The following is a 26097-nucleotide window of genomic DNA, read 5'->3' on the forward strand; positions in this document are numbered from 1 at the left end:
AACAACTTTTGATCAGTCAGGCATTGTTAATGGCAGAACCACAAACAGCTAATCACAGAGTGGCATTAAGACCATAAACTGTATATAAAAGATGGACCTGTGGTGGACCACTAGAGGGCTCCACTCACACCCAGTGTTGAGGAAGTGTGTTCCTGTGTTTTGTGGCTCGAGATGTGCAGTTGATGTTGGAGAGGAATAAAAGAAGGAGTGAGAACTGAGAGCTCTGTGTCGTTAATGCTTACCTCCACAGACCTCTCTTTCGAGTGTGAAAAGCTGATGTGGAAGTGCCTTAAATCTGCATTCTTTATAGCGGCCTGTACGGGGTGTAGTTGGGTCTAATGAGAAAATGGAATATCTTTTTATTATCTTTGTTTATATTTATATGCTGGCTACAATGTTATTATATACAGTTGATGTCAAACAGTATTTAATGTTGCAGAATATCTATGTTAGAGGCAGTCTGACTTCTGTGAGAAGTGTTTGTCATGGTCCTGAGCCTGCCGGCCAGCCAGTTCTGTGTCTGTGAGTTTTATTCTGAAGGTCTCTGTCTCATGTGAGTGTGTTCAGTTTACGTTTCCCCTGTCCCGTCAGCCTTGATTTCTCCCAGGTGTGTTGCCCTCCTGTCTCTCATCCCCTGATTACTGGTGTGTGTATTTAAGCCCTGTGTGTTCTCCTGCCTGTTGCCGGTTCGTCTGTGTTTCCGCGGTGTCCTGTTCCTCGTCTGCGTCTCTCTGCCTCTCACCCCGTTCATATGATCTCTGGTTTGTTATTTAGCTTTCCCAGTTCAGGTTTGTTCTGTAAATTCTCTTCTGCCTCTCTCTCCGTTTCGTAAGTTCTCCGGTTGTCATTTAGTTTTCCCAGTTTAGGTGTGTTCTGTAAATTCTCTTCCCTTACTGCCTGTTTTTGCCACTCCACCACTTATAAATAAACGTCACTCGAATCATCAGCCACTGCCTGCATTTTGGGTCCTCCTTTTCCTCCAACACCACACGGCTCGCCTTGGCAGCCGTGACAGTGTTGGAGAAGTGGTCAGATAACATGTAGCCAAAAATTAAGTGTAGGATGTCATCGTGCATAAACAATGACAACAGACCATTTCCCTGTTGCTGAAATATATGTGGTCATGGTCAGTTAAGTTTATTTAACCATCCCTCACAGCCCCCGATCCTGCTCACTTTATCCTAAAGTCAGGTTATAATTTCCACTGCTTGCCAATCTACATACTTTATGCTGTGAATGAAGTCTGTGAAATTAAAAATGATTCTTTTTTGTCTTTAAGTTTGTTATCACTGGGGGTTCAGCGACCCAAAACCTAATGGTGATTTACATTTGTCCGAGTGTGAACTCAGTATCGAGCTCTGCTCTGATTTATCCATCCTCTCCACTCTTTCCTGAACCACCAAATGCATTAGCCGGCTCCCTGGGGCCCTGTGATGTCATGGAAAAATGAAATACATACTACTGCAGGATCACTGGAACCAGCTCGATTCTGTACAGTTTGTCTCCAACGAGCGTCCTCTGCCCTGCTAATGACTTCATAATTATTATGTCATCACGTCAGGGAGCTAATTGCAACAGGGTTTATGTTGTGTGTCCACAGTGAGCGTCCAGGACTAAATGATGCTGACAGAGGATGTAAAGTAATAGTTCATTATCTAATCATAACCTTTAAACACTGTATGAAATCCTTGGAGAACATTGCATCACCGTGCGATAAAAAAAACACACACTTTTTTTTGTAAATAACAATAACAATATTTTTATTAAGTTGAAATAATATCAGATGCAGCAAACAAAGTTTTTCTCTCTCAAATCCAATGTGGCAATATTCAAATAATTACATTCAGCCAAAACAGGAAGAAAGTATTAAAAAGAAGAGGGAGGAAGAAAGAAAGAGAGAGAGAGGATTTCAATTCAGAAGGAGGAGAGGGTTGAGTTTGAGTGTTAGATGTGGGTGGATATGGGTGGTGGTACATGCATCCCAGGTAGGATGTGGATGGGACAATACATTCATTTACAGTCATCTTCCGTATTTCCTCGTACCCTGTTAGCCCATAGTGCTGCGATGCCTCTCCAGGGTGAGTTGTATGGCTTTGCTCTCTGAACTCACACAAGCCTCCTCTCATTTCAGAGTGTACGCGTCGCCGTGTGCACCCAAACGCCCACCCCCGAGGATTTGTGGAACATTTTAATTAAAACAGCAGAGGCTAATGTGGGTTAAACATAGACCAACTCTGCCTGGGAAGATTCCACTCTCTGTGTTCCTGCAGCACTTTTCACGCTCTCTGTCTCTCTTGTGTTTGCAGCTCTCGTTCTGATATCCACAGGCGGGTGGGGCTGTGGCGCGGAGAGAAAGAGAGCCGTCCCCAGGCCCTTCAGCTTTGCTCTAAAATGGTAAGTAGGTTATAAGGGGACAGGGGCACCAACGCCAACTGAATATTCATACACCCCCCACCCCCCTCCCCTGCGTTGACACTGTCCAACAGATGTTTTGATGTCTTTTTATAGCGCTGGGTTCTCCCGTCACTATCACACACGTACACACAGAATCTGGAACACTTCTCTCTAATAAGTATCCAATGTCAGTGCTTGCCTGAAGCAACAAACGAAAACACACTGCCCAGAGACAGACACACACACACACACACACACACACACACACACACACACACACACACACACACACACACACACACACACACACACACACAAAGGAATATGTTTCACTGCAAAGACATCTGTCAGACTCAGAGACAGCAGGGTGGTCTTTTGTTAGTGGCCCACAAAATATTGTTCACTTCAAAACAGAGACCGTGGAAGTAAAAAACACTGTGAGGAGTTTTCTGGGACAGCCAACCTCGAAAGATGTCACTTAGAAAACAGGTTGTGGTGGTGGTGAGGAGAGGCAGTGGGGGGAGGGTGACGACAGAGTGAAGGGGAAAACGATAGACAGGAGAGACACGCATCTCCTGATCACCAGGCGGTTTTATAATCGTTAGCTAATTGCCTGTCGGCAAAGGTGGCACTCAGATGTCCTCTTAGTTACGTAATGAGACCCCTGTGGGGATAGATGGAGGGCGAGAGAGAGAATGGGGAGGGGGGGAAAGGGACAAAAGGAAGGTGGGAGGAGAGGAGACAGGAAATGACAGGATGGCTACAGCAGGATGGAAACGGGACACATTCATCAGGCTGTCTGCGTGTGTGTCAGTGGGAAATCTGCTATTTTTTACTTTTTATATGGACAAAACACTCCCAGGAGGACAGAAAAGATGAAGAAATCCAGAAAAATGCCACTTCTACACAGGAAAAGGTTAATGACTGAAGTCTCTAATAATAAAACACACTTGTGTGGATGTGTGTGAGACAGAATAAGACAGCTGGGTGAATGAAAAATGCATCACCTTCAGTCTCACACACACACAGCCACACACAGATGGAAGGTGAGGACGCTCAGAGACACACAAACAGGGAGAACGCGTGCACAATGGCGGACAAAGTGAGAGGATAAATAGAGGCAAAAAGGAGGGGGTTTCAGGGTGGGGGGTGGACAATGGCACACTCGCGTCACGACACCCAGACAAAAGCACAACCTCGCTTTGCCAGCATCGCCCAGCTTTTAATGTCAACCAAAAGGACAATGACGCAAATGGGCCGGCTGTAACCTCCAGCTACAGCAGGCGGACACAGAGGAGATGCAACAGGATCTTTGCTCTCGCCGTCCGACTCCAACTCAGGATTTTTACTCTGCTCTCACTCCTATTGTTTTTTTTAAAGCAAAGGGGGGAAGGAGGCCAAGCTACGGCCTGAGTGACATCGTAGATTTGATTATGGCAATGATGATGAAACATGGGAGGTCAAATGAAAGGCACAGCTTCAATGGTTCCCCCTGAGTTGTCACAATCTTTTCAAACGCTCCTCCTCATATTCACATAGTTTTGATCAGAATTCAGACGTAGCTTTATCGCCACTTTTTGCTTAATTTTTTTTTCATTTTATGCACCTTTTGTTTTTTTTAATCTCCCACACTGGTAGAAGTCAAACCTCTGTCCAGCTCCCAGCTACACCAGACACTGTTTTAAAGGGAATTGCTGCATTGAAGGGGTTTTGGAATGAATATACAGTGCAAGCTTAAAGTGCTTGCTGACATCTTACAATACAGACACACATACACACAATAACACACCCACACACCTGTGCAAAAACTTACAGAGTAGCACAGTGAGGCTTTTCTAAACAGTCGAACAAAATAAATCAAGGGATGTGGGGACTGATTCTGTGCTTTAATTATTTGTAGAAAATGAGTATGCGCACCGGGCTTTTTCTCACATACAAAGCACACACACACACACACACACACGAGCAGGCGGAGGATGAGAGCTGAGCGGTGTGATGCGAGCGGGGGCGGGATGCATCGATGCTCTGGTCCGATGGGATTTCCTGAGTTGTATGAATGACAGTCCCTCTGGGAGAACCTCAACAGGACTCCTGACGTCACAATGGAGACAGGAGATTTTGCAACGTGTCACATAAACATGCCCTTTTGCCAAGCATCGTAGAAAAAGAAGAGAAAGTTGAGAATAAAAGGCAAAGCTTTCCGAGAGTCAGCATGAGAGAAGAGAGTGAAGAGCGTTTTTGGAAAGAAAAAAAGGAGGAAGGGAGGGAAAAAAACAAGCTCTTCACGAGGATCATGACAAATGGCGATAACAAACTGTATCACAGTATCCTCTTTTGAAATATTTTTTTTTTGTTCACGTTTGTTCACATCTTTTTTTGTTTGTTTGTTTCCCAGTAGACTATATCACACAGTGATAACAAAGAAAAGGAGAAATCTACAGCCACGTTAGCTTCGTGCAAAAAACCACATACACTGGCACGCCGCATAGGCGAAGAGATCAAAGCAAGACAACGCATACAAAAATATAGAAAAATTTCCAATGCAACTTATCGCTTCACAGAGGAAAAAACAAAAAAACATATCTGTCTGTTTAAGACTGCGTGGCTTCCTGCTGAACACCCAGAGCCACTTCAGGACTGCCAAAACTCTTGTGTTTTCCCTGCAGGAATCCACAGAATCACTCAAAATATCCAGAAGCCAAAGCTGATCATTATGGCGGATGCCCATCATAATGACGTTTGGAATAATATGAACAACGACTGTCTGAGTGATAGAAAACTAGTACAATAAAAGCATATCATTTCTGTCATATCATCTGTGACAAATCTGTTTGTTTGTTAGTTTTTTTTAACTTTGTTATTTTAAAATACATACTATGTCCTGTCACTTCAAAGACATTCCCAGCATTTGCTCATAATTGGTAGTGACAGGGATAAATAGTTTGGCATACTCAGCAAGCCATGCCCAAAAAGGATGCTATTTAGTCTCTTGCAAAGGAGGGGGTTTGGGGGGAGGGAGGAAGGGCAGGTCCCAGGATGCAATGTCAACCTGCCCTCCTGTGGGAGACGCTGAGGTGGGAGGGGGGAGATGAGCAGGGAGGGAGGGGGGTTATACAGAACAGCTGAGATTACAAATCGTGCTCAAGACCGGGTCAGCCCAATGATTTCAGCACTTGCAAAAAACATGCAAATAGTAAGTCAGAGTTTTGGACTCTCAGTCATTCTGTGTGCCTTGGCAGCATCTGATTGCTTCGCAGGTACAGAACAGAGCCGAAAACTGTGAGCGTCATACCCACGAGTCGGTCGCTGGGCTGCTTCAGCAAGTCCAGCACACTCGCCGCTTTCACATTGATAAGAAAAAGGATTGTTTGGACGCCTTCAAAGGAAAACTGACGGGAGACGTGGGATGAGGACAAAGCAGTTATGAGGAAATGCTGCAAGTAAGGCAAAGACGGATGATTTAATCGGTCCAAGGAGAGACAGAAAAAAACCCAACATGCTCAGAGGGTGACATTTTTCAGATGCCATGAAGGGGGCGAGGGAGTCTTTCGGAGGGTGTGGAGGGATTCAACACTGAGGCGAGAAGAGAGGGGTCACTGGTTGTTTGGCTCTCCTGCCCTCTCTTCTTCCTCCTCCTCCTCTTCGTCCTCCTCATCCAGAGAAACGACACCAGAGGAGGCCACGTCGGACACCCTCCTGCGAGGGTCGTAGTCGGGCGGGTATTCCACCCCGTTGCGCTCCGCCACCACCTGGCACACGGTGCTGTCATAGTCCTTGCAGGGGGTGTCGTCGTCCTCACCTGGTGACAGGTACGTGTCAGAATAAGACATTGAGTAGCAAGGCGAGTCCTGACCCCCACAGGGCCTGATGCCCCGCCCTACCACTCCCAGGCTTTGGAAGCCACAGTCTCCCCCGCCAGGCCCGCTCTGCCCCACCCTCTGAAGTCGGGCGAGGAGCAGCTCCTCCCGTCCGTGCAGCGCCGACAGGATCTTTGCAGCAAGCTCTGCGGCGTTGCTGTGGGAGTGGGTGCCGCGGTGGCCTCCCAGGTCGCGCAGCAGCGGGTGCTGCTCATCCAGGCTGCAGAGGCTGGAGCACAGGGTGTCAGGAGAGCCTGCTGTAGGGGAGGGCTCTCCACTGCCGCCTCCCTCTACACCTCCACCTCGACTCTCGCAACAGGGGCTTCGGAAGCCGAGGTGTTGGCAAAGCTGACTGTGGATCAGGTCCTTCAAGTAGGGAGGATAAGATGGCACATCTAGAGGGAATGACACAGACTGTAAGCATGAAGTCCTGAAGGAAGAAGAACAGCGATAAGATAACATTTTCAGTTGATTTTTGTGACCGACTGCAGAATCAAATCTATTTTTTTCCTCATTTAAAGGAACCCTGTGGAGACGTTTACCACTAGAGGCACTCTGGAGCTATTGTAGTTTTGTCATTTTGTCATTAATTTTTATTTGTGTCTTAATTTTTTGTGTTTCTTTGTTGTAAAATATCATGATGACATACCATAAACTCTAGATTGAGAGTACACACTAAAATGGCAATAAACATTAAATAAGGGTAGTGTTACGTCCTCAGGGTATGTAATAAATAATAATATAATATAATATAAAATAATATAATATAATATAATATTATATTATCTTATATTATATTATATTATATTATATTATATACTGAAACTAGAGGATAGAAGTAAAGTATTGATCTGTTTGTGCTAATATCAATCGGATACCAGTAGCAGCTTTAGTATCGATACTATCAATATTTGGCTCAATCCGCCCACTTCAACTAAATAAACTGCAACAAAAGTAACAAATAAATGCATAAATAAAATTAAAAAGTTAAAACTAAGCACTGGGTATAATGGGATATAAACTGCTGCCCCGAGGGGCATTTATTCTAAATGCCACGCTCCCTGCCAACTTAAGTACTTTCAAAAACACAAGTTACAGTTTTGTATTAGACAACCAAAAAACAGTTTATAATTTGATAAACTTTAGCACTGCAACTTTTCAATGACAATAACAGTAAGCTTTACTATAATCTCAGAGTAGAAAAATAATGAAATGAAGTTTAATTAACTATGAATTTACTCTCTATTAATTATTGTTTTTTTTATAAAGTGTTACCAAACACATATGCATTTTACTGAACATGTATTTATCTCCATAGAGTGCCTTTTAAACAAACTCATGTTTCAGAGTTTACTGCTAAAAAGACACAGGAAGTTAAAACACCAGCATTCTCATGTTAGAAGCTACTCAATGCACAGAGTTTAAAAAACGCCTGAGTTTAAAAATTTTAAAAATTTACTCTTTAAATAAAGCCATGCAATGTCCTGCAAATATTTTTAGTAGAAATACTAACATGGCATTATAAGGATGACAAAATGTGATTTGAGTGGAATCACTGTGGAAGCAGCGGAGGTCGGGATCCATGCAACAGTTAAATGAAGAAGTCGGTTTCACAGTGTCACAAACATGTGGAGCTGTCTTCACTGAATGGTCTTTGCCCCAAGGTAAGAACGTATTGATGATCATATGAAGACAGAGATGCAAAAATGAGGTGAACCTTATTAGCTGCAGTACGGGTTATTGGTGGTTCCATGTAATCAAGATGAAAGCTGTGGTGAACACGAGCATGCACGTACACACTGCCTTGGTCAGATGCACTCTGTGTATTTATAACCCGCTCACACACCATCCTCACACAGACACTGTCTCTGCTGCAAAGGAAATGATATTAAACATGCAGGAGGGATATCAAATTGCACCAAGGAACCAAAAAAATGTCTGGAGAGGATGAAAACTAGGGCACTGGGACAATCAAAGACACAGACACAACGAAGGGAGGGGTGAGGAAGAGGGTGTGTAATAGGGTATTAGGGAGGAAGGGCACAATATGAAGGAAGTAAATGTGATTTAGTGATTTAGTGTCTGTGTGGGTGCTTACCTGTGCTCTGTGTGGTGGGCTCATTCGCAGGCAGATAGTCTTCATCATATGAGTCATCATTGGACTCGTCGCCATCCACAGAGGACCAGGCCCTCAGCTTAGCCTCTGCAATGGCAAACTGCTCCGCCACACCTGCAAACACACATGGACACGCATGAGCTACACATGCACACAAGCTATGACATGATTGGCATAGTAACAAGAAGGAGCAGCAAGGCAGTGAGCCTCCACGTCATGTAGCTGATTTTAATTGGCAGGTCTGACCGAGCAACAAAGCACACGGCGCAGAATAAGACCGGACACAGACTGTTCTCCTTTTGCAGTAAATGCTGTTCGGCAGCCATTTAGCTCGTGTACTTCAAACAGATGTCACAGAGTGTCTGACAGTGTTGTTATGCAGGTTGCATTCCTTCCAGTGCCGAGGAGACAGTGAGTTGGAAGAAGCACAAAGATGAGAGTCTAGCACTGGCTAAATGTGTTTGCCTCTCATAACAGCAGGAAAGATCCATTTATTAATCAGCACTGACATTTTTATTGAAATGACAATGATATAATTTCTTTATAAAATAAGAAAATATGACACGCATGTCATGATGCATTTAATGCATACTCATGATGGCAGACGGCTGTACATGATCCACTAAGCTGGCACCAGTAGAGAATTTTTAGCCAGGAGGTGATAAACTGTTAGCACCAATGTCAGTGCAAATGCTAGCTAGATAGCCTTTTGTTTTTCACGTGTGCTAAAGTTACACGTGCTTACATTTACATTGTTACATTCTTAAACTCTTTAGTATTATGTGTGTGTGTGTGTGTGTGTGTGTGTGTGTGTGTGTGTGTGTGTGTGTGTGTGTGTGTGTGTGTGTGTGTGTGGGTGGTTGGAGACCTCTCATCCATGTTTGTTGTGTTTTATCCTTACACTAGACTTTATGTAATTCAGTTATCTAACAAATAAGAGCCAGTGTCTAACTGCCCATAAGAGAAGTCTGATTTCTAGTTTTGTGAGTTTAAGTCCAATATTATATAAGTTTGTTCCTTGGCAGATGTCTATGCAGATGTTGCACATACACATCAATGTCTTGTTTACTTCCAACTCGAAAATTCCAATATGATGATGACCAAAATGCTAAATGTAATGCTGCAAAATATGTTTTCACAAACGGGTCGGTGGCTCTGAATTCAATTCAATTCAATTTTATTTATGTAATCACAACAAGGGTAAACTCAAGGCACTTTATATTGTAAAGGCCCAACAGTAACAGAGAAAACCACAACGATCAAACAACCCCCTTTGAGCATAGCCTATAACTTCCCTCATGGGCCAATGAGAGGACTGTGTGTGTGTGTGTGTGTGTGTGTGTGTGTGTGTGTGTGTGTGTGTGTGTGTGTGTGTGTGTGTGTGTTGTTGATATGACTCAGCAAGTGTCAGAACCAGTAAGCTATAAGAACCAAGTGACCAGTCACCTGTGATCATCATCAGAAGCTGACCAATCAGAAAGCCCTTTCTCTGTTTTCCTCATCATGTCTCTGCCCACTCTCGTCATACCTTTCTTACAAATGTCATTCTTGATAAAACACTCTATCCACTCGCCTGCTCATTACTACTGTTCGATTGTCTTTCATAGTGCAATCTTGCCTGCCCCTCTCTTCTTATTAGAATTTCTGTCTCCTTCGTCTCCATCACCTCATGTCTCTCTGACTCTCTTTCTCCCTGCTCAATGCTCAGTATTCGTGCGTTGTCTCCCACAGAGAAAGATCAATGATCTCATTCATCTTTTACTGTAACTTAGCCCTGAACGCTCCTCACAAACACTGGCACATGTACCAGCAATAGAAATTATGTGGGCTGCTCTTTAGTTCTCCTTTCAAAGTCTTTTTATAATTCCTTTAACAGAGAAGAAAGTGTTCCTTCACCTGCATAGATACTTTTTCATATCACTGACCCATATACCACACAAACAGCCCTAAACTGGGGAAAAGGGAATAAATACACTCCCACACATACTAATCCTTCTTCTCTCTGTATCATCCTAAAAATCACACCCAGCAATATATCTACTTTCGTGTCAATTGTTACTATTTTTACTGTTTTATTTAATTTTCTTTTATGGCAAAACTAGAACACCTTTCTAAAATTTCATGTTATTACAAATTTTTAGACTCACATACTGTCACATTAATATGAAAAAAGGTACTCAGAAGCAACCCATCATGTGCAAAAATATGCTGTACTGTAGACACATTAATAGTTGTAGCCCAGTGTCCCCTGCTTTAACTATTCCAAAAACTTAAAACTTTAAATACATCCCTTGTTTTGCTCTCTTTAAACCTTTGTTAATTGTTTTCTGGACACTTTGTGGCTGCGGAAACAAGCTGTAAATTCACCACTGACTTATCAGCACTTCACAGACTTGTTGCTTATGTTTGCTTCAAACGGTCACAGAGAAACATTAGCATTCATGTGAAGTCGTGCCTTTGCCACCTCATTAATAATTTCAACATTCACTTTTCTTTAAGTTCTGTTTTTGGTCTGCACCTTTATATTTTTAGCTGTTAAATGCGCCTCGCTTTCCATTATTTTATTGCGTGCTTATGCTTGTTTGGTCCCGGGCAGGTGCTGTGCAGTAACCTATTGTGGCAGCTGTTGGAGATGGGGAGGTTGGTGATTGATGACTTGACAAAACAGTAAATTTGAAAAAATAAACAACAAAAAACCCCGAAACACAGCTGAGAGCATCTGCAGAGTCAGGTGATGGTTCTGTGTTCATTACAAAGACACACACCTTTCTTGTTAAATAGGTTCCAGTGAAGCAGTTGGTTTTCTTTAGGCATATGCACTTCATAAAAAACAGGTGCAAGTTGCCATGGTGTCATTGTCAAAGTTTAACATACTTTATTTGTCCCAAAATTTGGGAAGTTCCATTTTTATAGCATCTCAAGCATTAAATACAAGCTACGATAATAAAATAACTTTAATAAGAAAACTAAACATTTAGTTCAGATCAAATAAAATAGTATTAGTATACAAAATATCTATAAGGTAAAAAAGACATGTGTTTAACTAAAAACAAAATATAAAGTAAAGTGTACTATAAGAAAAAAACTAAATAAGTTAAAGAAAATGAGTACAAATTTATATAACATATTATTCATTATTTATTCATAATGAGAATTTTAATTACAACTGAATTATTAAATGTTATAATTGCATTTATTATTAATTATCTAATTAATTATAATTTTTTATTTGAAAATCTGAATATAATTAAAGATGCTAAAGTAAATTGACAACAGGAAAGTAGAACTAATTATTAATTATTAAATGTAGTTAAAAAAAAACTACAATTTACATTCATTTGTAGCAAAGACCTAAGCGCAAGCTCCAAATTTTGTTGCTTGGACCTTAAAGTAGTGTAATGGAGGGTACCACAGGGTAGCATAATTACAAGAGGTGAAGCACATTACAACGTAGCATAGCACAGGGTAACGTAGCACAGAGTAACATAACGTAACAAGGAATAATAGCATAGTGTAACATAACATAGTATAGCATAACTTGCAATGTGTAGCGTAGCAAAGTGTAACATAACGTAAAATAGCATAACAAAGAATAATAGCATAGATTAACATAACATAGTATAGCGTAAAATGACATAGCATAACTTTTCATAATGTAACTTCACGTAGTTGGCGTAATATAAATCTGGCCATGCAGCTACAGTGCTGCAGCTTAGCAGGGCAACAGAAACTGGTCTGGACTCACTGTAATGAACACATACATAGTTTGCCACATTCTTCGCTCACATTCTAGGCACGTGTGAGTATGGAGATACTCTGCAGGATTACCTGCAAAGAATTCATGGCTGTGAATGTGCCTGTGTGTGTGTGTGTGTGTGTGTGTGTGTGTGTGTGTGTGTGTGTGTGTGTGTGTGTGTGTGTGTGTGTGTGTGTGTGTGTCTGAGCATGCTGGCAGAAGTCAGTCTATCGAAAGGACAACCCCAGCAGCTCTTTCAATTCTCAGCACGCCTCCTACACACATACACAGAAGTATATTCACAAACACCAGTGTGTTCTAGAGTAACTAGCTCAAATACGCACTAAGCCCACCAAATGCTCACTTAACACATTCGCACATGCCTGCTTAATGCATTAACACACTTGCTGACATTCACACAGTGTATCCAGTCACCCACAGTAGCACCATAACAGACTACAAGGTGAAACTTGATAAACAAATAAAGAGAGTCAGCACAAGTGGCAGCTCCCTGAGATGAAGAGGAGTACAATGTGTAGTAATATCTCTCCAACAACTACCCCCACTGCTTCCAACTGTAATACTGAAACAAAGAAATGAATGAAATGAAATGATTTGAAGCTTTTATGTTTACATGCTGTCATCTACCATTTAAAACAAAGCACTTCTTACAAAAAAAAAACACTCTCTGGTATGTATTACAGTTAGCTGGCCAGGATCAACTAATACTATACAAATATAGTACTGTTTGAACTATATAAATAGTACTATATACAAAGAGTAAAGGTTTAGTTCTGATACTATGTTGATCTTATGTATGGATGTAATGCTTGACTGAAAACATTTAGGTGCCTCATCAATACACGTACACACAAGACCATGAGATCACAAAGACAAGACGGATGAGTAAACAGTTAAAGAGGACAGAAAAAAAGAAGGCAGAACAGAGGAGGCACAGAAGAAAATCGCTCTGTTACGGTGCCACTAGCCGGGAGCAAAACCTTACTGTGCAAATTAACCTTGAGAGTCTGCATTGCAGGGAGCGAGCAAAAGAATAGAGGGAGAGCGGGCAGGAGGGGCAGGGTAGAAAAGATGGAAAAGAGGTAAGCGAAACAGAGGGCAGGGGGAGAAACATTTAAAGAACGGACAGCTAACGGAAGCAAAGAGAATAAATACAGGGGACAAGAGTGAGTGAAAGAGTAGGCAAAGATGAAGTGAGTCAGGGAAAGAAAGAGGAGACAGATGAGCTGTGGTGAGTGCGCTCTCTCTCAGAGGAACATGTGAGGAGGAGAAGAGTTAAAGACAACAAATGTGATCAGTGTCTGGATATCTTACCTGACCAATGACATTTGAGCCTCCTTGTATTTACACCTGGTATTAATGAGTGTTCTTGTTGTCTCAGTTTTGCCTGCTTTGTGATTACATCTCAATATTCAAATTAGGAAGGCAGGTGTGACTGGCTGTGGAAAAACAATCAGGCTGTTCCAGGAAAGCTCTACTTACCTACTCGACATAAGGAAAATAACATCTTAACCGCGGTTATGTCATTAGAGTTATCTCAGCTCGGGCTGAACTCACTCTGCATTACAAACAGCTAAAGTGCACAAAACTGTAAGCTCTTGTGTTTTGATTGAACTTTTGGAAGTCAGGGAATTTATCGCCACATTGCCCGTCTCATTGTACAGCAGTGCTGTGCAGTACTGCAGCTCTTTGTTGTTCATCTGATACCAAGTAAATATGGGAGCAGCATTGCCACTACCAATACAGATACAGATACTTTTAACCTATAAAGGCAGCTTATATAGCGGAGAGCAATGTGTCAGTATTTATGAGCTCAATCTTCACTAATTTGCACATTTTAATGACCACTAAATCACTGTGATTTACTGCAATTACAGCGATTGTGATTATTTTCATGATGCTTAGTTGACACAACAAAGTACACCTGTCATTTTATCATTCATTTTGAAAATTAATATTTTTGGAGACCTTGAATGTTTACATTGGGTCAACATCTGTTGTTTAAATGTGCAATAGGCTATAAAATAAAATAGATGTGACAGTTTAACGCAATTTCAGTGAACTACAAATTGCACTTGGAGGACAGAAGCAAAGTATTAATACTAACATGCTAGTCGTGATCTGACACCAATACCTGTGTTGGTATCAATACTATTGTTTTTCACCACTCTTATTTCACATGTGTTGCAATCAGCAATCGGTGCAGCAATGATATTATTAACGTGTGTAACTCAGGCAAGGGATTACCTCCTTTCCCCATGTTTACCTGATCACACTAACAGTGACGATGTTGTGTTTGACACAGCATTAGATGGAAGTGCTGGGGTGGAGGTGGGTTGCAAAAGCGCTTGCACAGGATGTAGGCTGAAGCAGCTTAAATAGCTGTGACATATGAGATCTGAGTACTAACCAGCCATCAGCTGATTGGGGTTGATGTTTCTGTGAACAGGTCTTGTTTAATGCTAAATTGTACCTGCAGTGATTTATTGAAGTTCATGAGCATACAAAACTGATATGCTGTTAATATAGTGGTCATGAGTTTGCTGTTAAATTAGCCTACATTTACTCTTATTATGGTTTCTTGTGTAACTAATGCTTCATCATGACGTTTTCATATGCCCTCTTGCCTTAAGTCATTGTTTCAGTTTGTTACCAGTGCCTATGCAAGCACTCTCTATAACTTTTTATAATACATCATAAGAAACACAAAATCTTACCAGCAGCAAAGCGTGCCTCCTGCTCTCCTTCAGTGAGGTCAGAATAGGAGTTGAAGTCTGATTCCAGGGCCGCTGTAGTGTCTATAGGCTTGCACCAGCCTTTCCACTCTATTAGATGGGCTACTCTGCCCTGTGCCATGGCTGTAGGCTTCGTCACATGGTCCTTGACCACCTGGGAAATACCTATATGCCAAATATCAAGGATTAGACTGCAACATGACCTCACAATGATCAGGTGTTTTCACCATGCACGATATCATGCAGCACTCACCATGCAGGGAGGATCGTGCTAACGCAGCAATCTCTTGAATAGTGAGAGCTCTTCTTGATTTTGGTAACATTTCAATGGTGTCGTCAACATTCACCTGAAACGGCAGAAAAGAAAAGAAAATAAGAGTGTGTGAAAACTCATACAGTAGCTCAGCGTGAATGTGAGCCAGCTCTGAATACATCCTGCTATGAGTCACAGGAAAAAACACAGTGCTGCCTTTTGATAGAGAAGGAACTCCTGGATTCAGAGTACAGAGTACTACTACAAGCCTTTGTGAACTGAAGAATTTTCTCTTTACACACTTTAATCTGTGTTTTAATGAGTTGCACGCTGCACACCATCAATAATGTACAGCAGCTACTCCAAAGCTGGACTGTGTTTATGTTTAACCGACTTATGTAGCACGCAATAGCAAGTTAAATGTCCTATTTAAGCACTTTGGATGAGCATAGTGTTTCATGTTGAAGGGATGAAACAGAAGTTGCAGAAAAATACTTGATGCTTGGTTGCACTCACGTTAGCTTTAGTGGTTTTGCCTGCTGGCTAATTAGCAAACTAATAGTTCAGGTAACTGAGAAGATGCTTCTCAAGATACAATGGAGGATTTCGCTATGCGGCTGCAAGAACGGAGATGGTTGAGGAAATGGAGCATTCCTATGTGTTTCACTCATATTTATTTACAGATTATCTCCAAACAGCTGTTACACAAGTGAATCCCTCCAGTGGCATCAACTCTGACAGGTAGATTTTTATTTTACTGACATAGTTAAAATTCTGTCTGTTTGAATGTGTGTGTGTGTCTGTGTGTAGACAGGTAATTTCCCCATAGAGAACTAAGAGAAGCAGACTGAAGACAAAAAGATGGTCCCCTTCCTCCCTCCACCCTGTCCTCAGTCAAATCTGTCTGCTCTGTAAACTCAAACCACAGAGGGAGTATCAGGTGTTGACGAGTTCCTTTGTCTGCTAACTTTTCATAGCACGACCTGTACTCACGTGGGAGCACGTCAGCAGCAAGGGCTGCATGCTTAGCTAATGCTCCCACGTTGTTACTTGATATGGGTCAACACACTTGGCTGACTGAGCAATTTGATGATATTTTTTTGTAAAAGGCTGAAGAGGATCTCAACAGGTACAGGTTGTCTCCAATCCCACTGTGACTGACAATGGAGCTGTCTGATGCTCTAGTTTCAATCATCTAAAGGAACAGCACTGGACTACTTGACCTACTATGAAAGCCATATTTCCCTTCCTCGTTTCAGTGAGTCACCAGTCTATTCAGGCCGCATCTGATGTGCAATGAACACTGGTGATGAAGTTAGCTCAACACAGGAGCTTCACCCTGACCTTGTCGTGTCAAGTCCACTTAACCGCAACAAAACAGCAGCCTGAATAAATGAACAACAACAAAACTATCTGTCAGATGGGCGCTGTCACGGCAGAGGGGATCCCACACTCAAGACGTGCTAATCCTCCTGTGTGGCAGAGCTGCTCACAGATCGGAGGGAGGATAATCTGGAGGAGACGTGATGCATAGCATCAAGGAGCTCTAGAATAACATATGATGTTGGGCTTTAATTGGAAATCAGAAACCACCCACAGCTAAATATCTTATTTGCTTTCAAACAGCTGCTCTGAGAAAGTCTAACATGGGAGGATTTTATACATCATCGGGGAAAATCCATCTCAAGGACTCATGTCTAACCCTGCCTCATGAATCTAAACTTCATTTCACAGCTTGTTTTTTTTCCAGTGGAATATTCCATGATGATTTCAGGGGGATATCGTTACCCCAACACGATGCGCTTTTTCTTATTCTGATAAAGAACACAAGCTTTTGAAAAACATGGGTACAAGCTCTCTGCTTGAGCATCATCATGCTGACTGCCGACTCTGCTCCTCCACCGACTCCCTCCCTCCCTGCTCTCCCACTGCCCCACTGAACAGCAGAGTGAACACGAAGACATGAACCGTACTCAGAGCAGACAGGGTGCTCAAGACTGCTGTGCAGAATCTTTATTCAGTGCAACGTAGCACACATTTATATACCTCAGATATTTTAATACAACTGACTGAGTTTTAATGTCAAAATCCTTCATTTTAAAGTTTCATGTCTGCAGGTCAGTGTACTGGCTCCTGTAAGAACAACAGTGCAAATATGCATGTACACACATCACATCAGAATCCATAAAACCTCATGGTCTACTGATTGCCAGCAGCAAAGAGGCTGCTCAGGTTCACCTTTGGCTTTTAAATCATTGGTTAAGTGCTGTCTGTGTGAGCCGTGGCCTGGAGACAGCACAGAGAAAAATGCAGCGGACTCATCAGAGCAACTTGCCTTATCAGTGCCTCTTTAACTGCATCACCTGAAAGCCTGCACACTGAGATAAAAGCATACTTTGAGGTTTGATTCCTTTATTTTTATTTACTTTTTTCTTATTAAATTTTTTACAAAGATTGTCACTCCATTAAAAAAACTGTAGCCGTTGCCATACATATATCGATTAACTGCCACCAAAGTACATTTGCTAACACAATTTTTTTCAATCTATTTGAAATAACGATGCCATCTGTGATTGACTGATTTACCAGTGGAGAATCCTGTGCTCTTATTTTGAAAGTTCTGTTGCTGTTAAACCAGCTAGGCTTAGCTCTTCTTGTCCTGCTGGGCTTGTTATTGCGGTGGCCCTGGATATCTTTCAGCTCCTCCGTCAGGATCTGGGATTCCAACTCCACCATCTTGGACTGCAGTTTGTGAAAGGAGTTCTTCTTTGCCTGTGCTGAGAGCTGGAGGGCCACTCTTACCAGAACCTGCAGCAGGTCTAAAAGCAGTTCACAGGGCAGAACTAGGGCTACCGCTGACAGCTGCAGTACAAGATGGTGGAATTGAACCCATTATCTGTCACAAAATACTTGGGAATTCAATTTTTTGTAGAGGAGAGCCTTACAAATGGTATTGTTTATTCACCACAAATAGAATCTAAATCTGTGGGGAAACACTGGAATGTGCTGCATTTGCTATTGTACCTGTGATTAAGAACCTAAAGTGGATTATTAGGCTTACCTATTTCACTGGTCTGCAGTGACACAGCCACAGAATAACATAAAACAATGCCCCAGGTTTTCCAATAAGCCTGGCAGAGAAGCATTTTACAGCCATAGCTTCTGTTTTATGGGCTAATTGAGGTCACGTCACAGCAGAAATCTAACTTGTACCATTGTACTGGCCAACTGAGTCAATTACCCTGTTCTTGTTTACCAAATGTCAACCCCTTCTTCTGCCACCCATACATGACAAAAAAAAAGTTGAGAATTCAAGCCCTCAGAGCTGTTAGTGGAACAGAGCGCTGTGGCTTCTGCTTCCACTTGTGGAAAATAACCTGAATATTTTGACACGCCACGTTTCTACCGTCTTCCTCTTTTCTCACCCTCTCTCTGTCTGTTAACTTTTCCACAATGGGAACATTTCTATGGCAACCAGTCACCGTGGAACAATTCCTCCCGGCGTGTCTGCGTGCGTGATTCACCAATGATGTCACACACTCAGAACACCAACCGACAGCCAGATTAGAGACTCTCACACATGGCGTCCTGCTTTCTTTTTACAGTAGACGCTGTAGCATTAAATAGAAATGTAGGATGCTGAAGCAGGGTCCGTTAAATGTGAAGCATTAGAGCACTTCCTCTGTAATATAGATGTGTTGAGCTCAGCAGTCCAGCCAAGCTGTCTCTCACAGTCTCCGATGTTCAATATCAGGCCCGCCCATGAAGAGCGAGAGGCTGCATTTCGTAATGGATCACTTAGATGCCGCTAATCAGTGCCTGGCTGGCTCTATGCGACACATCTTATTCACACCCAGATGGTATGCACTGACAAAACTGGGCAAGGTGGATTCATCATCACTCTTGTCATCTCTCAGCCAATTATGAGACTGCTAACTCTCACTGCCGTTGCATTAAGTAGCTTGCTGTAGCTGAACCCCTTCTTCGTTCCTTATAGAAATCTTTTAGATAGGTCAAAGCATCGGGGTCACATAGATTAGTAGATTCACATTCAAGATGATATTTGCAAAACTTCTCAGAGAGAGCCACTGGACTCACCCAAATTCCATTTCCCTCCTTTTTTAAAATATATGTCTGCCACACAAGGGCATCCCCGAAGGCTTTTTATAGTTTTGCGAGAGAGCATGTCAAGCCTTGAGTCCACCTGTATTTTCAATTGTCAGAACAGAAATACAGACTGAAATGTGCAAATGTGTTCATCTGTAGGCTTGTGAATTCAAATGAACATCCAGGCAGATGCTCCAGTTGGGCATATGCGGAGCAACGGCGCTCTCAGTGTACTAGCTCTCGTGTGCAGAGTGAGAGACCTTGCACGTCACTGAGATTTCATTTAAAATTCCTAATTTGAAAGAAGTAGCCACTAATTACCCTGAATGGCTTGTAAAAATCAGTTGAAAACCAGCTGGTTAGTATCAGCAACAGCTAAAAAAGAGAAAAGAAGGCCAGGTTGAAATGCACATTACAGACTTGGATGGCTTGATTAATAAGGTAATTATCAGAGCAGGAAAGGTTGAGGAAATCATTTTCCGCTTCATGTGGAGAGATGCAGCCATATCTGATAGTTGCTTCTGCAGGTTATAATCCACCAGTTTACTTAAAGCATGGCCCAGACCATACGTGTTCAGCCACAATTGTGCTGCCAGAGGTGAGCCTTTTAAGGCAGAAGATAAAAGAATAACATGTGAACTTTTGCAGCAGCCTGCCCTTTCACCCTGTTAACAATCTGTATCAGATAACATGACTGCCTGTTAGAACAGAAATAACAAATCAGCCCAAGAAGAGAGGAGATTACCGAAATACTTAATGTCAAATATGAGCTTTTATATTACCACCTTGCATGACTACGTCCAAAGTAAATACAGTACCAGTACTGCTGATAGCAACACTGATACTGATAGCTTTAGTTTATGAAAGCAGCATATATAGGGGGAACAGTGTGCCATTATTTATGAGATGAATCGTCATTAATTTGCAAATTTCGAACACATTTTAACGACCGCTAAATCACTGTGATTGTAATTACTTTCCACAATAATAAATTAACAAGACAACTTTCAGCTTTTAGTGTATTTTGAAACTGGGTTTTTGGAGACCTGGAGAGTAATGTGCCATCTCTAAAGCCCTTTAGGTCAACTTCTGTTGTTTAAATGTGGTATAGGCAACAAATAAGCGACATGACAGTAAACACGAAAAGATACAGTGCATGTCTGAGGTATATTTTTCCATTTCAGTCCTACTTTGCTAGTATCAGTCTGATACCAATGCCAGTACTGGTATCAATACTGTGGATATTTGGACAAATTAGGGGAGATCCTGCTTCTGTGCACACTAGTTCACTGTTATGATTCACTGGCAGACTTGAGCCGTTGTTTCTTACACCTGTGAAAATGGTCTATAATAATCTTATTACTGTCAATGCAGAACCACTTTCCAAAAGAAATTAAGGTGCCGATAAAAGCTTTTGAATCTAATTAAACGCATAGCCTACATGTCCATTTTGTACGAGTAGGCCTGGTCTCTTTAAACAGCGCTGAACCCTGCTGCTACTACATTTAATGTGACATTGTCTTCATTTGAATCGCCATTAGTGCCCATTAGAAAGCACTCACAACTGTGTTTAAATGTCTAACGTGAACTGTAGCCGAGCTATCCAACAGAAAACACTGCACGGGGTCGTTATGTCACAAAAACCTTTTTTTCTATGATAAAGAGAGAATTAAGGGCACCTCGCTGAAGTCCAGTGCGCCCAAAGGTGCTGTCAGTATCAGCCTGCGCGCCAAGGAGGTCCGCGTGCTCCCCAGGAGCGCTAGGTCAGACAGGGAGCTTGCCGCGCTCCAGTCCACGCGCAACGAACCGTCAACCGCCACTGTCAGGAGGAAGAGAGCCACGTGAGGATTATATCAAACGAACATGTCAGAAAACAACTCCACGCCGCATTCTTGCTCCGTAAAGCGTTGAATAGCGACATAAATAATAAGCAAAAATGTGACACTATGACAAAAGCCACAGTAACGTGGCAATAAAGCGTAATTAATTATTCGTAACGTGCTTTTTTTTCCTTCTTACTGCACTGGAGTTTTAAGGCTTAAGCTAACCTTGTGTGTTTCAAAGTTTCAGTCACCATGCCAACGTCATGCCTCCAGGGGGCCCACAGGTCGGGCGCTCAGGGGTGATGACCATATAAGGTAATGTGGTGTTCGCGTCTCACTAACGTTGCGTTTGTTTGTTTGTTTGTTTGTTTGTTTATTTGTTTGTTTGTTTGTTTGTTTGTTTTAACGGAAAAAAATTAAAACACCGAATTTCCCTTTAACTACCAAATTCCTAAACACGCTGTAGTAAATACAATAAAATAAAAATGAAATAACGGCCAGCTTTAAAAAGTAATAACAACAAACCCGAATGTTAAACAGTACAAATTTAAATTGAGGCCTTAAAAGGCGTATTTACTGTAAGTGCTTTCCTCCTTATGTAATTATACAAGTGTTGGGCTTCTTTATTGCAGCGCATTCTGAGGCTATATGTAGTGAGATAACAAGAGGCGGGCGGTGCATATACTTCCATGCACTTAAAGCCATGCCATGTCATGCACACGTACGGTTCTGGCGGCAGCTCGGGCCTGTTAGATATTTCATGAAGTTGGGTCTACTTTTTCGGAAGGACTGAAGCAGTGAACATTAAAAAAATGAAATTGACAAAATTAAAAACTCAAAAAGCAGGAAACAAGGAGCGTGTCTTCTCATTTGTTTTGTTTCGCTTTTAAAACAGATTTTTTTTTTTTTTTTTACGTCAGCCGGCTATGTCACGAATAAACAGAGGCAAGGCTCCGACTACGTGAAGCGCAAATGTCACTAAGCAACCTTCTGGCTGCAAACGTCACGGAACCGCCCGCAGACACGTGACTGTCCGCTTGATTGGGCGCGTTTAACCTTTCCATCATCTTGCCCTCTCCGTAACCTCACAGACAGAGAGTGTGTGTGTGTGCGGGGGGGGGAGGGGGGGGGCATGTAGGACCAAAGGTGCTCGTGTGCACGCGGCGCTGCGGAACATTTCAGCACCAGGACAGCTCCCCCCAACTTTGCATCGCTCAGCGTCTACGTCCACGTGCAATTCCGCACGCCCCCAGCTCACTCCAATCTCTCCAAATCAGTTCTGCACAAACGCGATTAGGAGGCGGGCCTTTAAATGTCAGTGCCCGGCTCATCTTTCCGACCCTTCGCTGCAGGGGAGGCGTTTCTAGTTACTGCCCGTGAAAAGAACAACTCGCTCGATTAGTCGCCAGCGCCCATCTCAAATATTGAGTCCGATATCAGTCACCGGACTTCAGCCGTTTAGCGCCCCGAGCTCATGTTGCCCACCTGCTGAATTCAATATGCGCTGTTTAATTGGGTGTGATGAGATCGGATGCCCGATCGGGGGGAGGAGGGTGGGGGTGTATTGTATCGCTGAATCTAGGCCATCTTTAGTCGATGCGAGTATTGTTCAGAGGAGTGGAAGATGCGCACGTGGTTGTGTTCTGTGTAGTTTTCAATTGATTTCCAGACGGTCATTTGAGCCTGCATGGAAAGCTGTGCACCCTCACTCTTTTGCCTAAACCAGGGCGCTCCAGTCCCCCAGTGGGGCATTTGACATACACATGACAGCAACGAATCACCGGAAAGCCGCTCGGCGCCTAAAACTGACAGGCGGAGATGTTTGTTGATCAGCTTTGATGGCCTTTAAACCCGCACAGTTGGTTTGAGCGACATTGAGCAGACACTCACAAACGCGTTTTGCTTTCAAGCCTGCAGTGGGCACGTCGCGCGTGTGATCACACACGCGTCAGATCAAGGATGCGGTTTAAGTGTCGTGGCTGTGGATCAGAAAGACATGGAAGAAAAAACAGATCCATAGACACTGGTGATAGGGACGTTTACGATTTAAAGTTTTTGGACCACTTAAAGCCCATGCGCACTTCTTACCTTACATTCATACTGCGAGACAGCCTTCTCTCTAACAATACAGCCTCAGGTATCAGTAGATTTCTATTAGAGCTTTAAAATACCACAGATAATAAAGTAACTAAAGCTTTAAATTAATGGTGTAAACAGACTAACATATAAATACATGTAACTCACATTAACACTGTACGTGACTGTACCACGTTACATTCCACCACTGGAAGCACTAGTCCTCTCAGTGCTTCCGTGAAGTGGGCACTGGAAGATTTAGAGCATTTCGGCCTTTAGAAGCTCCGTTTGGGGCACGGTCATGACTGCGGGTAAGGTGGATTGGACTGGGGTGTGAATGAGAGGAAAGAGCACAGGTGGCGTAGGTTAGGGTGAAGAATAAGACTAAAAACATGTGGCGCATTTCTTATGAGGGGGGCTCACCGTTCTCCTCCGCGTGGGCCTAATTTGCTCTTTCTTAATCTTAATTAATCTTCTTCCCTTGACTGTGATCTATCTAAAAGGCAGCCTCAAGCAGTGTCTCCTCTCCCCCGTCACAGCAAACGAGAGCTGCAGTCTCGGCTTTTATTTGTATTTATCTGTTAATTGTGCTCCTAGGTCTCTGCTCGCACTCGGTCTCCTTCCTTCTCCTTCTCTCTCTCCCTCTCTTCCACCGTACTTTCCGTTGTCGTGGAAACTGTAGAAAGAGAGACCTCGACCGTGCATCTTTCCCTCTCTTTCTCTTCGCCTCTCTGGTGTCTTCGGGCTCTCTGACAGACTTATGAGCCCATCAACACAATTAGGTCAAGACCGGTGTGATGTCACACACGTTTATCCACAGTGTGAATGTGAGAGGCAAACAGGTGGCTGCTGCCTTAGCTGCACTCTTTGCTGGATGTGCGGGAACACCGTGTGCACGTAGGCGGCAGACCTGTGTGAGGGGTTATGGGACCGGAGAGGGGGGGCATGTCATGTCAGTACGCACTCCGCGACAAGTAGACAAGGGGACATCAAATGACGGGGGGTGACAATTTCCACTGCTAATCATCTGAGTGCAGCAGATGAACCAGAGCGGGGTTTAAATGGCTTTTTGTAACATCTGAATCACCTGGAGGAAAAACAGTCTGTTTACGTGTGGAGATGGAAGGATCGATGGTTGGATGGGTGGTGGGTTCGGGTTTAAATTAATGGCTACAGAGTGGGAAACCCAGTTGGATAAATACACAAAGGTGGTGGCGGGCTGGAGGGCATCAGAGGTCGGGGGTAGCACAGAGAACCGGGGGGTCCTGGGCAGCATTTAGCCGCCAGGCGAGCGGATGGGAGACACTTGCGGCAAAGGTGTAAACAAGCGTGAGAGCAGAATAGATGTGGAGGAAACAGGGAGCTTGTTTCTTGGCAACAAGCAAATGATCCGCCGCTGCATATGTGCCCCAAGATGGACTGATCCTGAGTTCCTTTCTTTCTTTAGAGAGAAATTTTGACTTTCATGCCAAGAAGAAAATCAGCCTGATTCCAGTAAACAAGCTGCCGTTTAAATCAAGAATTTTTCTTCAGGGTCGCGTGTGCGATCGCGTGTATACAAGAGAAAAGAAAAGCCATCCTACCTTACAACTGAACTGGCTCAGCGCGGTCAGGACCATCTTGTCCAGATGAGACTTTGGATCAGAGGAAATTAAAGTTAAATTTAAAAGAAACGCCGTTTCTTCCTCGATGGTGTCAAGAGCACCTCTGCTTGTCTTCTCTGTCTCTGACTGGCGTGCTCACCCAAAAGCTTCTTGCAACTCTCGTAGCATCGCGATGTTTAGGCTGCAGATTCTAGCCCCCCACCCCCCATCCAAAACACACACACACACACACACACACACACACACACACACACACACACGCAGTCCTGCGCTCACACGCGCCATTAACCTCTGATAGAGTTGAAATTCCAGCCATGTAAAGCGCTCTGTGTGCACACTGAAGCTCCTTTACTGGCGTGCATATGACTCAGCAGCAATATCATATGCCTCCGCGACTCGGGCACAGCATGCTGTGCGTCTACAAGCACCCGAAATTCACTCTGTACCTGCGAGAGGCTGCAGCAAAACATATGCGTAAGAAAAAAAAAACAAATAAAAATAATAAGCAGGCTTCATTCAGCGTGCTTTCTTTTTCTCTTTCTTTGTTTTTTGAATTAGAGCAAATTCAAAATCTTTCTTACCAACTGGCGCTTTGGAGCTGATACAGCCCATATTTGCAGCTTCATGTAGAACCGCAAGCTATTACATGTGTTCCCCCCTAACAGTCGCGGAGCGTACCTCACTTATCTCTGACTCTCCTCCTACGGAGGCTCCGCTGGGTTCCGGTACGAGGCGGCAGCGCACTGCTGTGCTCACACCGCTGCAGCGACGCCGAGGGCGGGGGGGAGTCCGGCCATCACTTCCTCTCCCTGCTTTCACTTTCTTCTGTTTTTAACCTGCTTCAAATCCACACACATAAAGTCTTTGTGCAGCTTTGCTGTTGCTTTCTTCTTCTTCTTCTTTTTTATCACTTGAGTCTCTTAGATGAGCTCTACGTCACCTGTCGCAGGGTCGGGTCCTGAGGTTCAGCACCACAGAGGGCGGACAGCGCTCTGTCTGGCGGCAGCGGCATGGGTTTCAGTCCCAGCCCGGCAGCTGTGAGGGTCGACTTCTCTCGGCTCGGTCACTGCCACGCCACGCTGTCAAAACAGATTCCCGCGCGTCACAGAACGGACCTTGGGAGGCACACACATTGATAGAAAAATCCCACTTTCGGCCGCTTATATACGGCCTAATCTGAGTTTCCGCCTTCGAAGTAGAAGCGGAATGAGACGTGATTGGCTGGTGTCACCTTACATGCCAGCCAACATGAGGGAGGAAGAGAGGGAGGAGTTAGCAGCGCGCACACGGGAGGAGCAAGGTGTCAGATGAGGATTTCATGTCTCCTCGTCTGTGGAAGAGGCACGATGGCAAATCTGGAACGTGTTGCATATGT

At 43.4% G+C, this 26097-nt stretch overlaps 1 protein-coding gene across 4 annotated transcripts; it reads right to left on the reverse strand.

Moving 5' to 3' along the window:
- Nucleotides 1-1784: 1784 nt before the first annotated feature.
- Nucleotides 1785-25926, reverse strand: fam131ab (family with sequence similarity 131 member Ab). 4 transcript variants are annotated; one of them, XM_063493329.1, is made up of 6 exons: nucleotides 25401-25926; nucleotides 20899-21038; nucleotides 15113-15206; nucleotides 14842-15024; nucleotides 8350-8481; nucleotides 1785-6646 (listed from the first exon to the last, which is right to left on the reverse strand). In XM_063493329.1, the coding sequence occupies exons 3-6, from the start codon at nucleotides 15180-15182 to the stop codon at nucleotides 5988-5990; spliced, it is 1044 nt and encodes a 347-aa protein (XP_063349399.1). In that variant the 5' UTR covers nucleotides 15183-15206; nucleotides 20899-21038; nucleotides 25401-25926; the 3' UTR covers nucleotides 1785-5987. The 4 variants fall into 4 exon arrangements, with proteins under 4 accessions (XP_063349399.1, XP_063349400.1, XP_063349398.1 ...); XM_063493330.1 differs by lacking the exon at nucleotides 25401-25926 and adding an exon at nucleotides 24702-24891; XM_063493328.1 differs by lacking the exon at nucleotides 20899-21038.
- Between the last annotated feature and the right edge of the window lie 171 nt (nucleotides 25927-26097).

The sequence above is a fragment of the Pelmatolapia mariae genome, linkage group LG14, assembly GCF_036321145.2.
Source record: "Pelmatolapia mariae isolate MD_Pm_ZW linkage group LG14, Pm_UMD_F_2, whole genome shotgun sequence".
NCBI classification, from domain to species: Eukaryota; Metazoa; Chordata; class Actinopteri; order Cichliformes; family Cichlidae; genus Pelmatolapia; species Pelmatolapia mariae.

What these genes read in the sequence shown, in the direction of transcription:
- fam131ab (XM_063493327.1), bottom strand. Translation starts at nt 24,737, where the DNA reads ATGGTCCTGACCGCGCTGAGCCAGTTCAGTTGTAAG. An exon ending in AGCACGATCCTCCCTGCATG is followed by an intron (nt 15,025 to 15,112) that starts GTGAGTGCTGCA and finishes TTTGGCATATAG; the next exon opens with GTATTTCCCAGGTGGTCAAG. An exon ending in GCCCACCACACAGAGCACAG is followed by an intron (nt 6,647 to 8,349) that starts GTAAGCACCCAC and finishes CATTCCCTCTAG; the next exon opens with ATGTGCCATCTTATCCTCCC.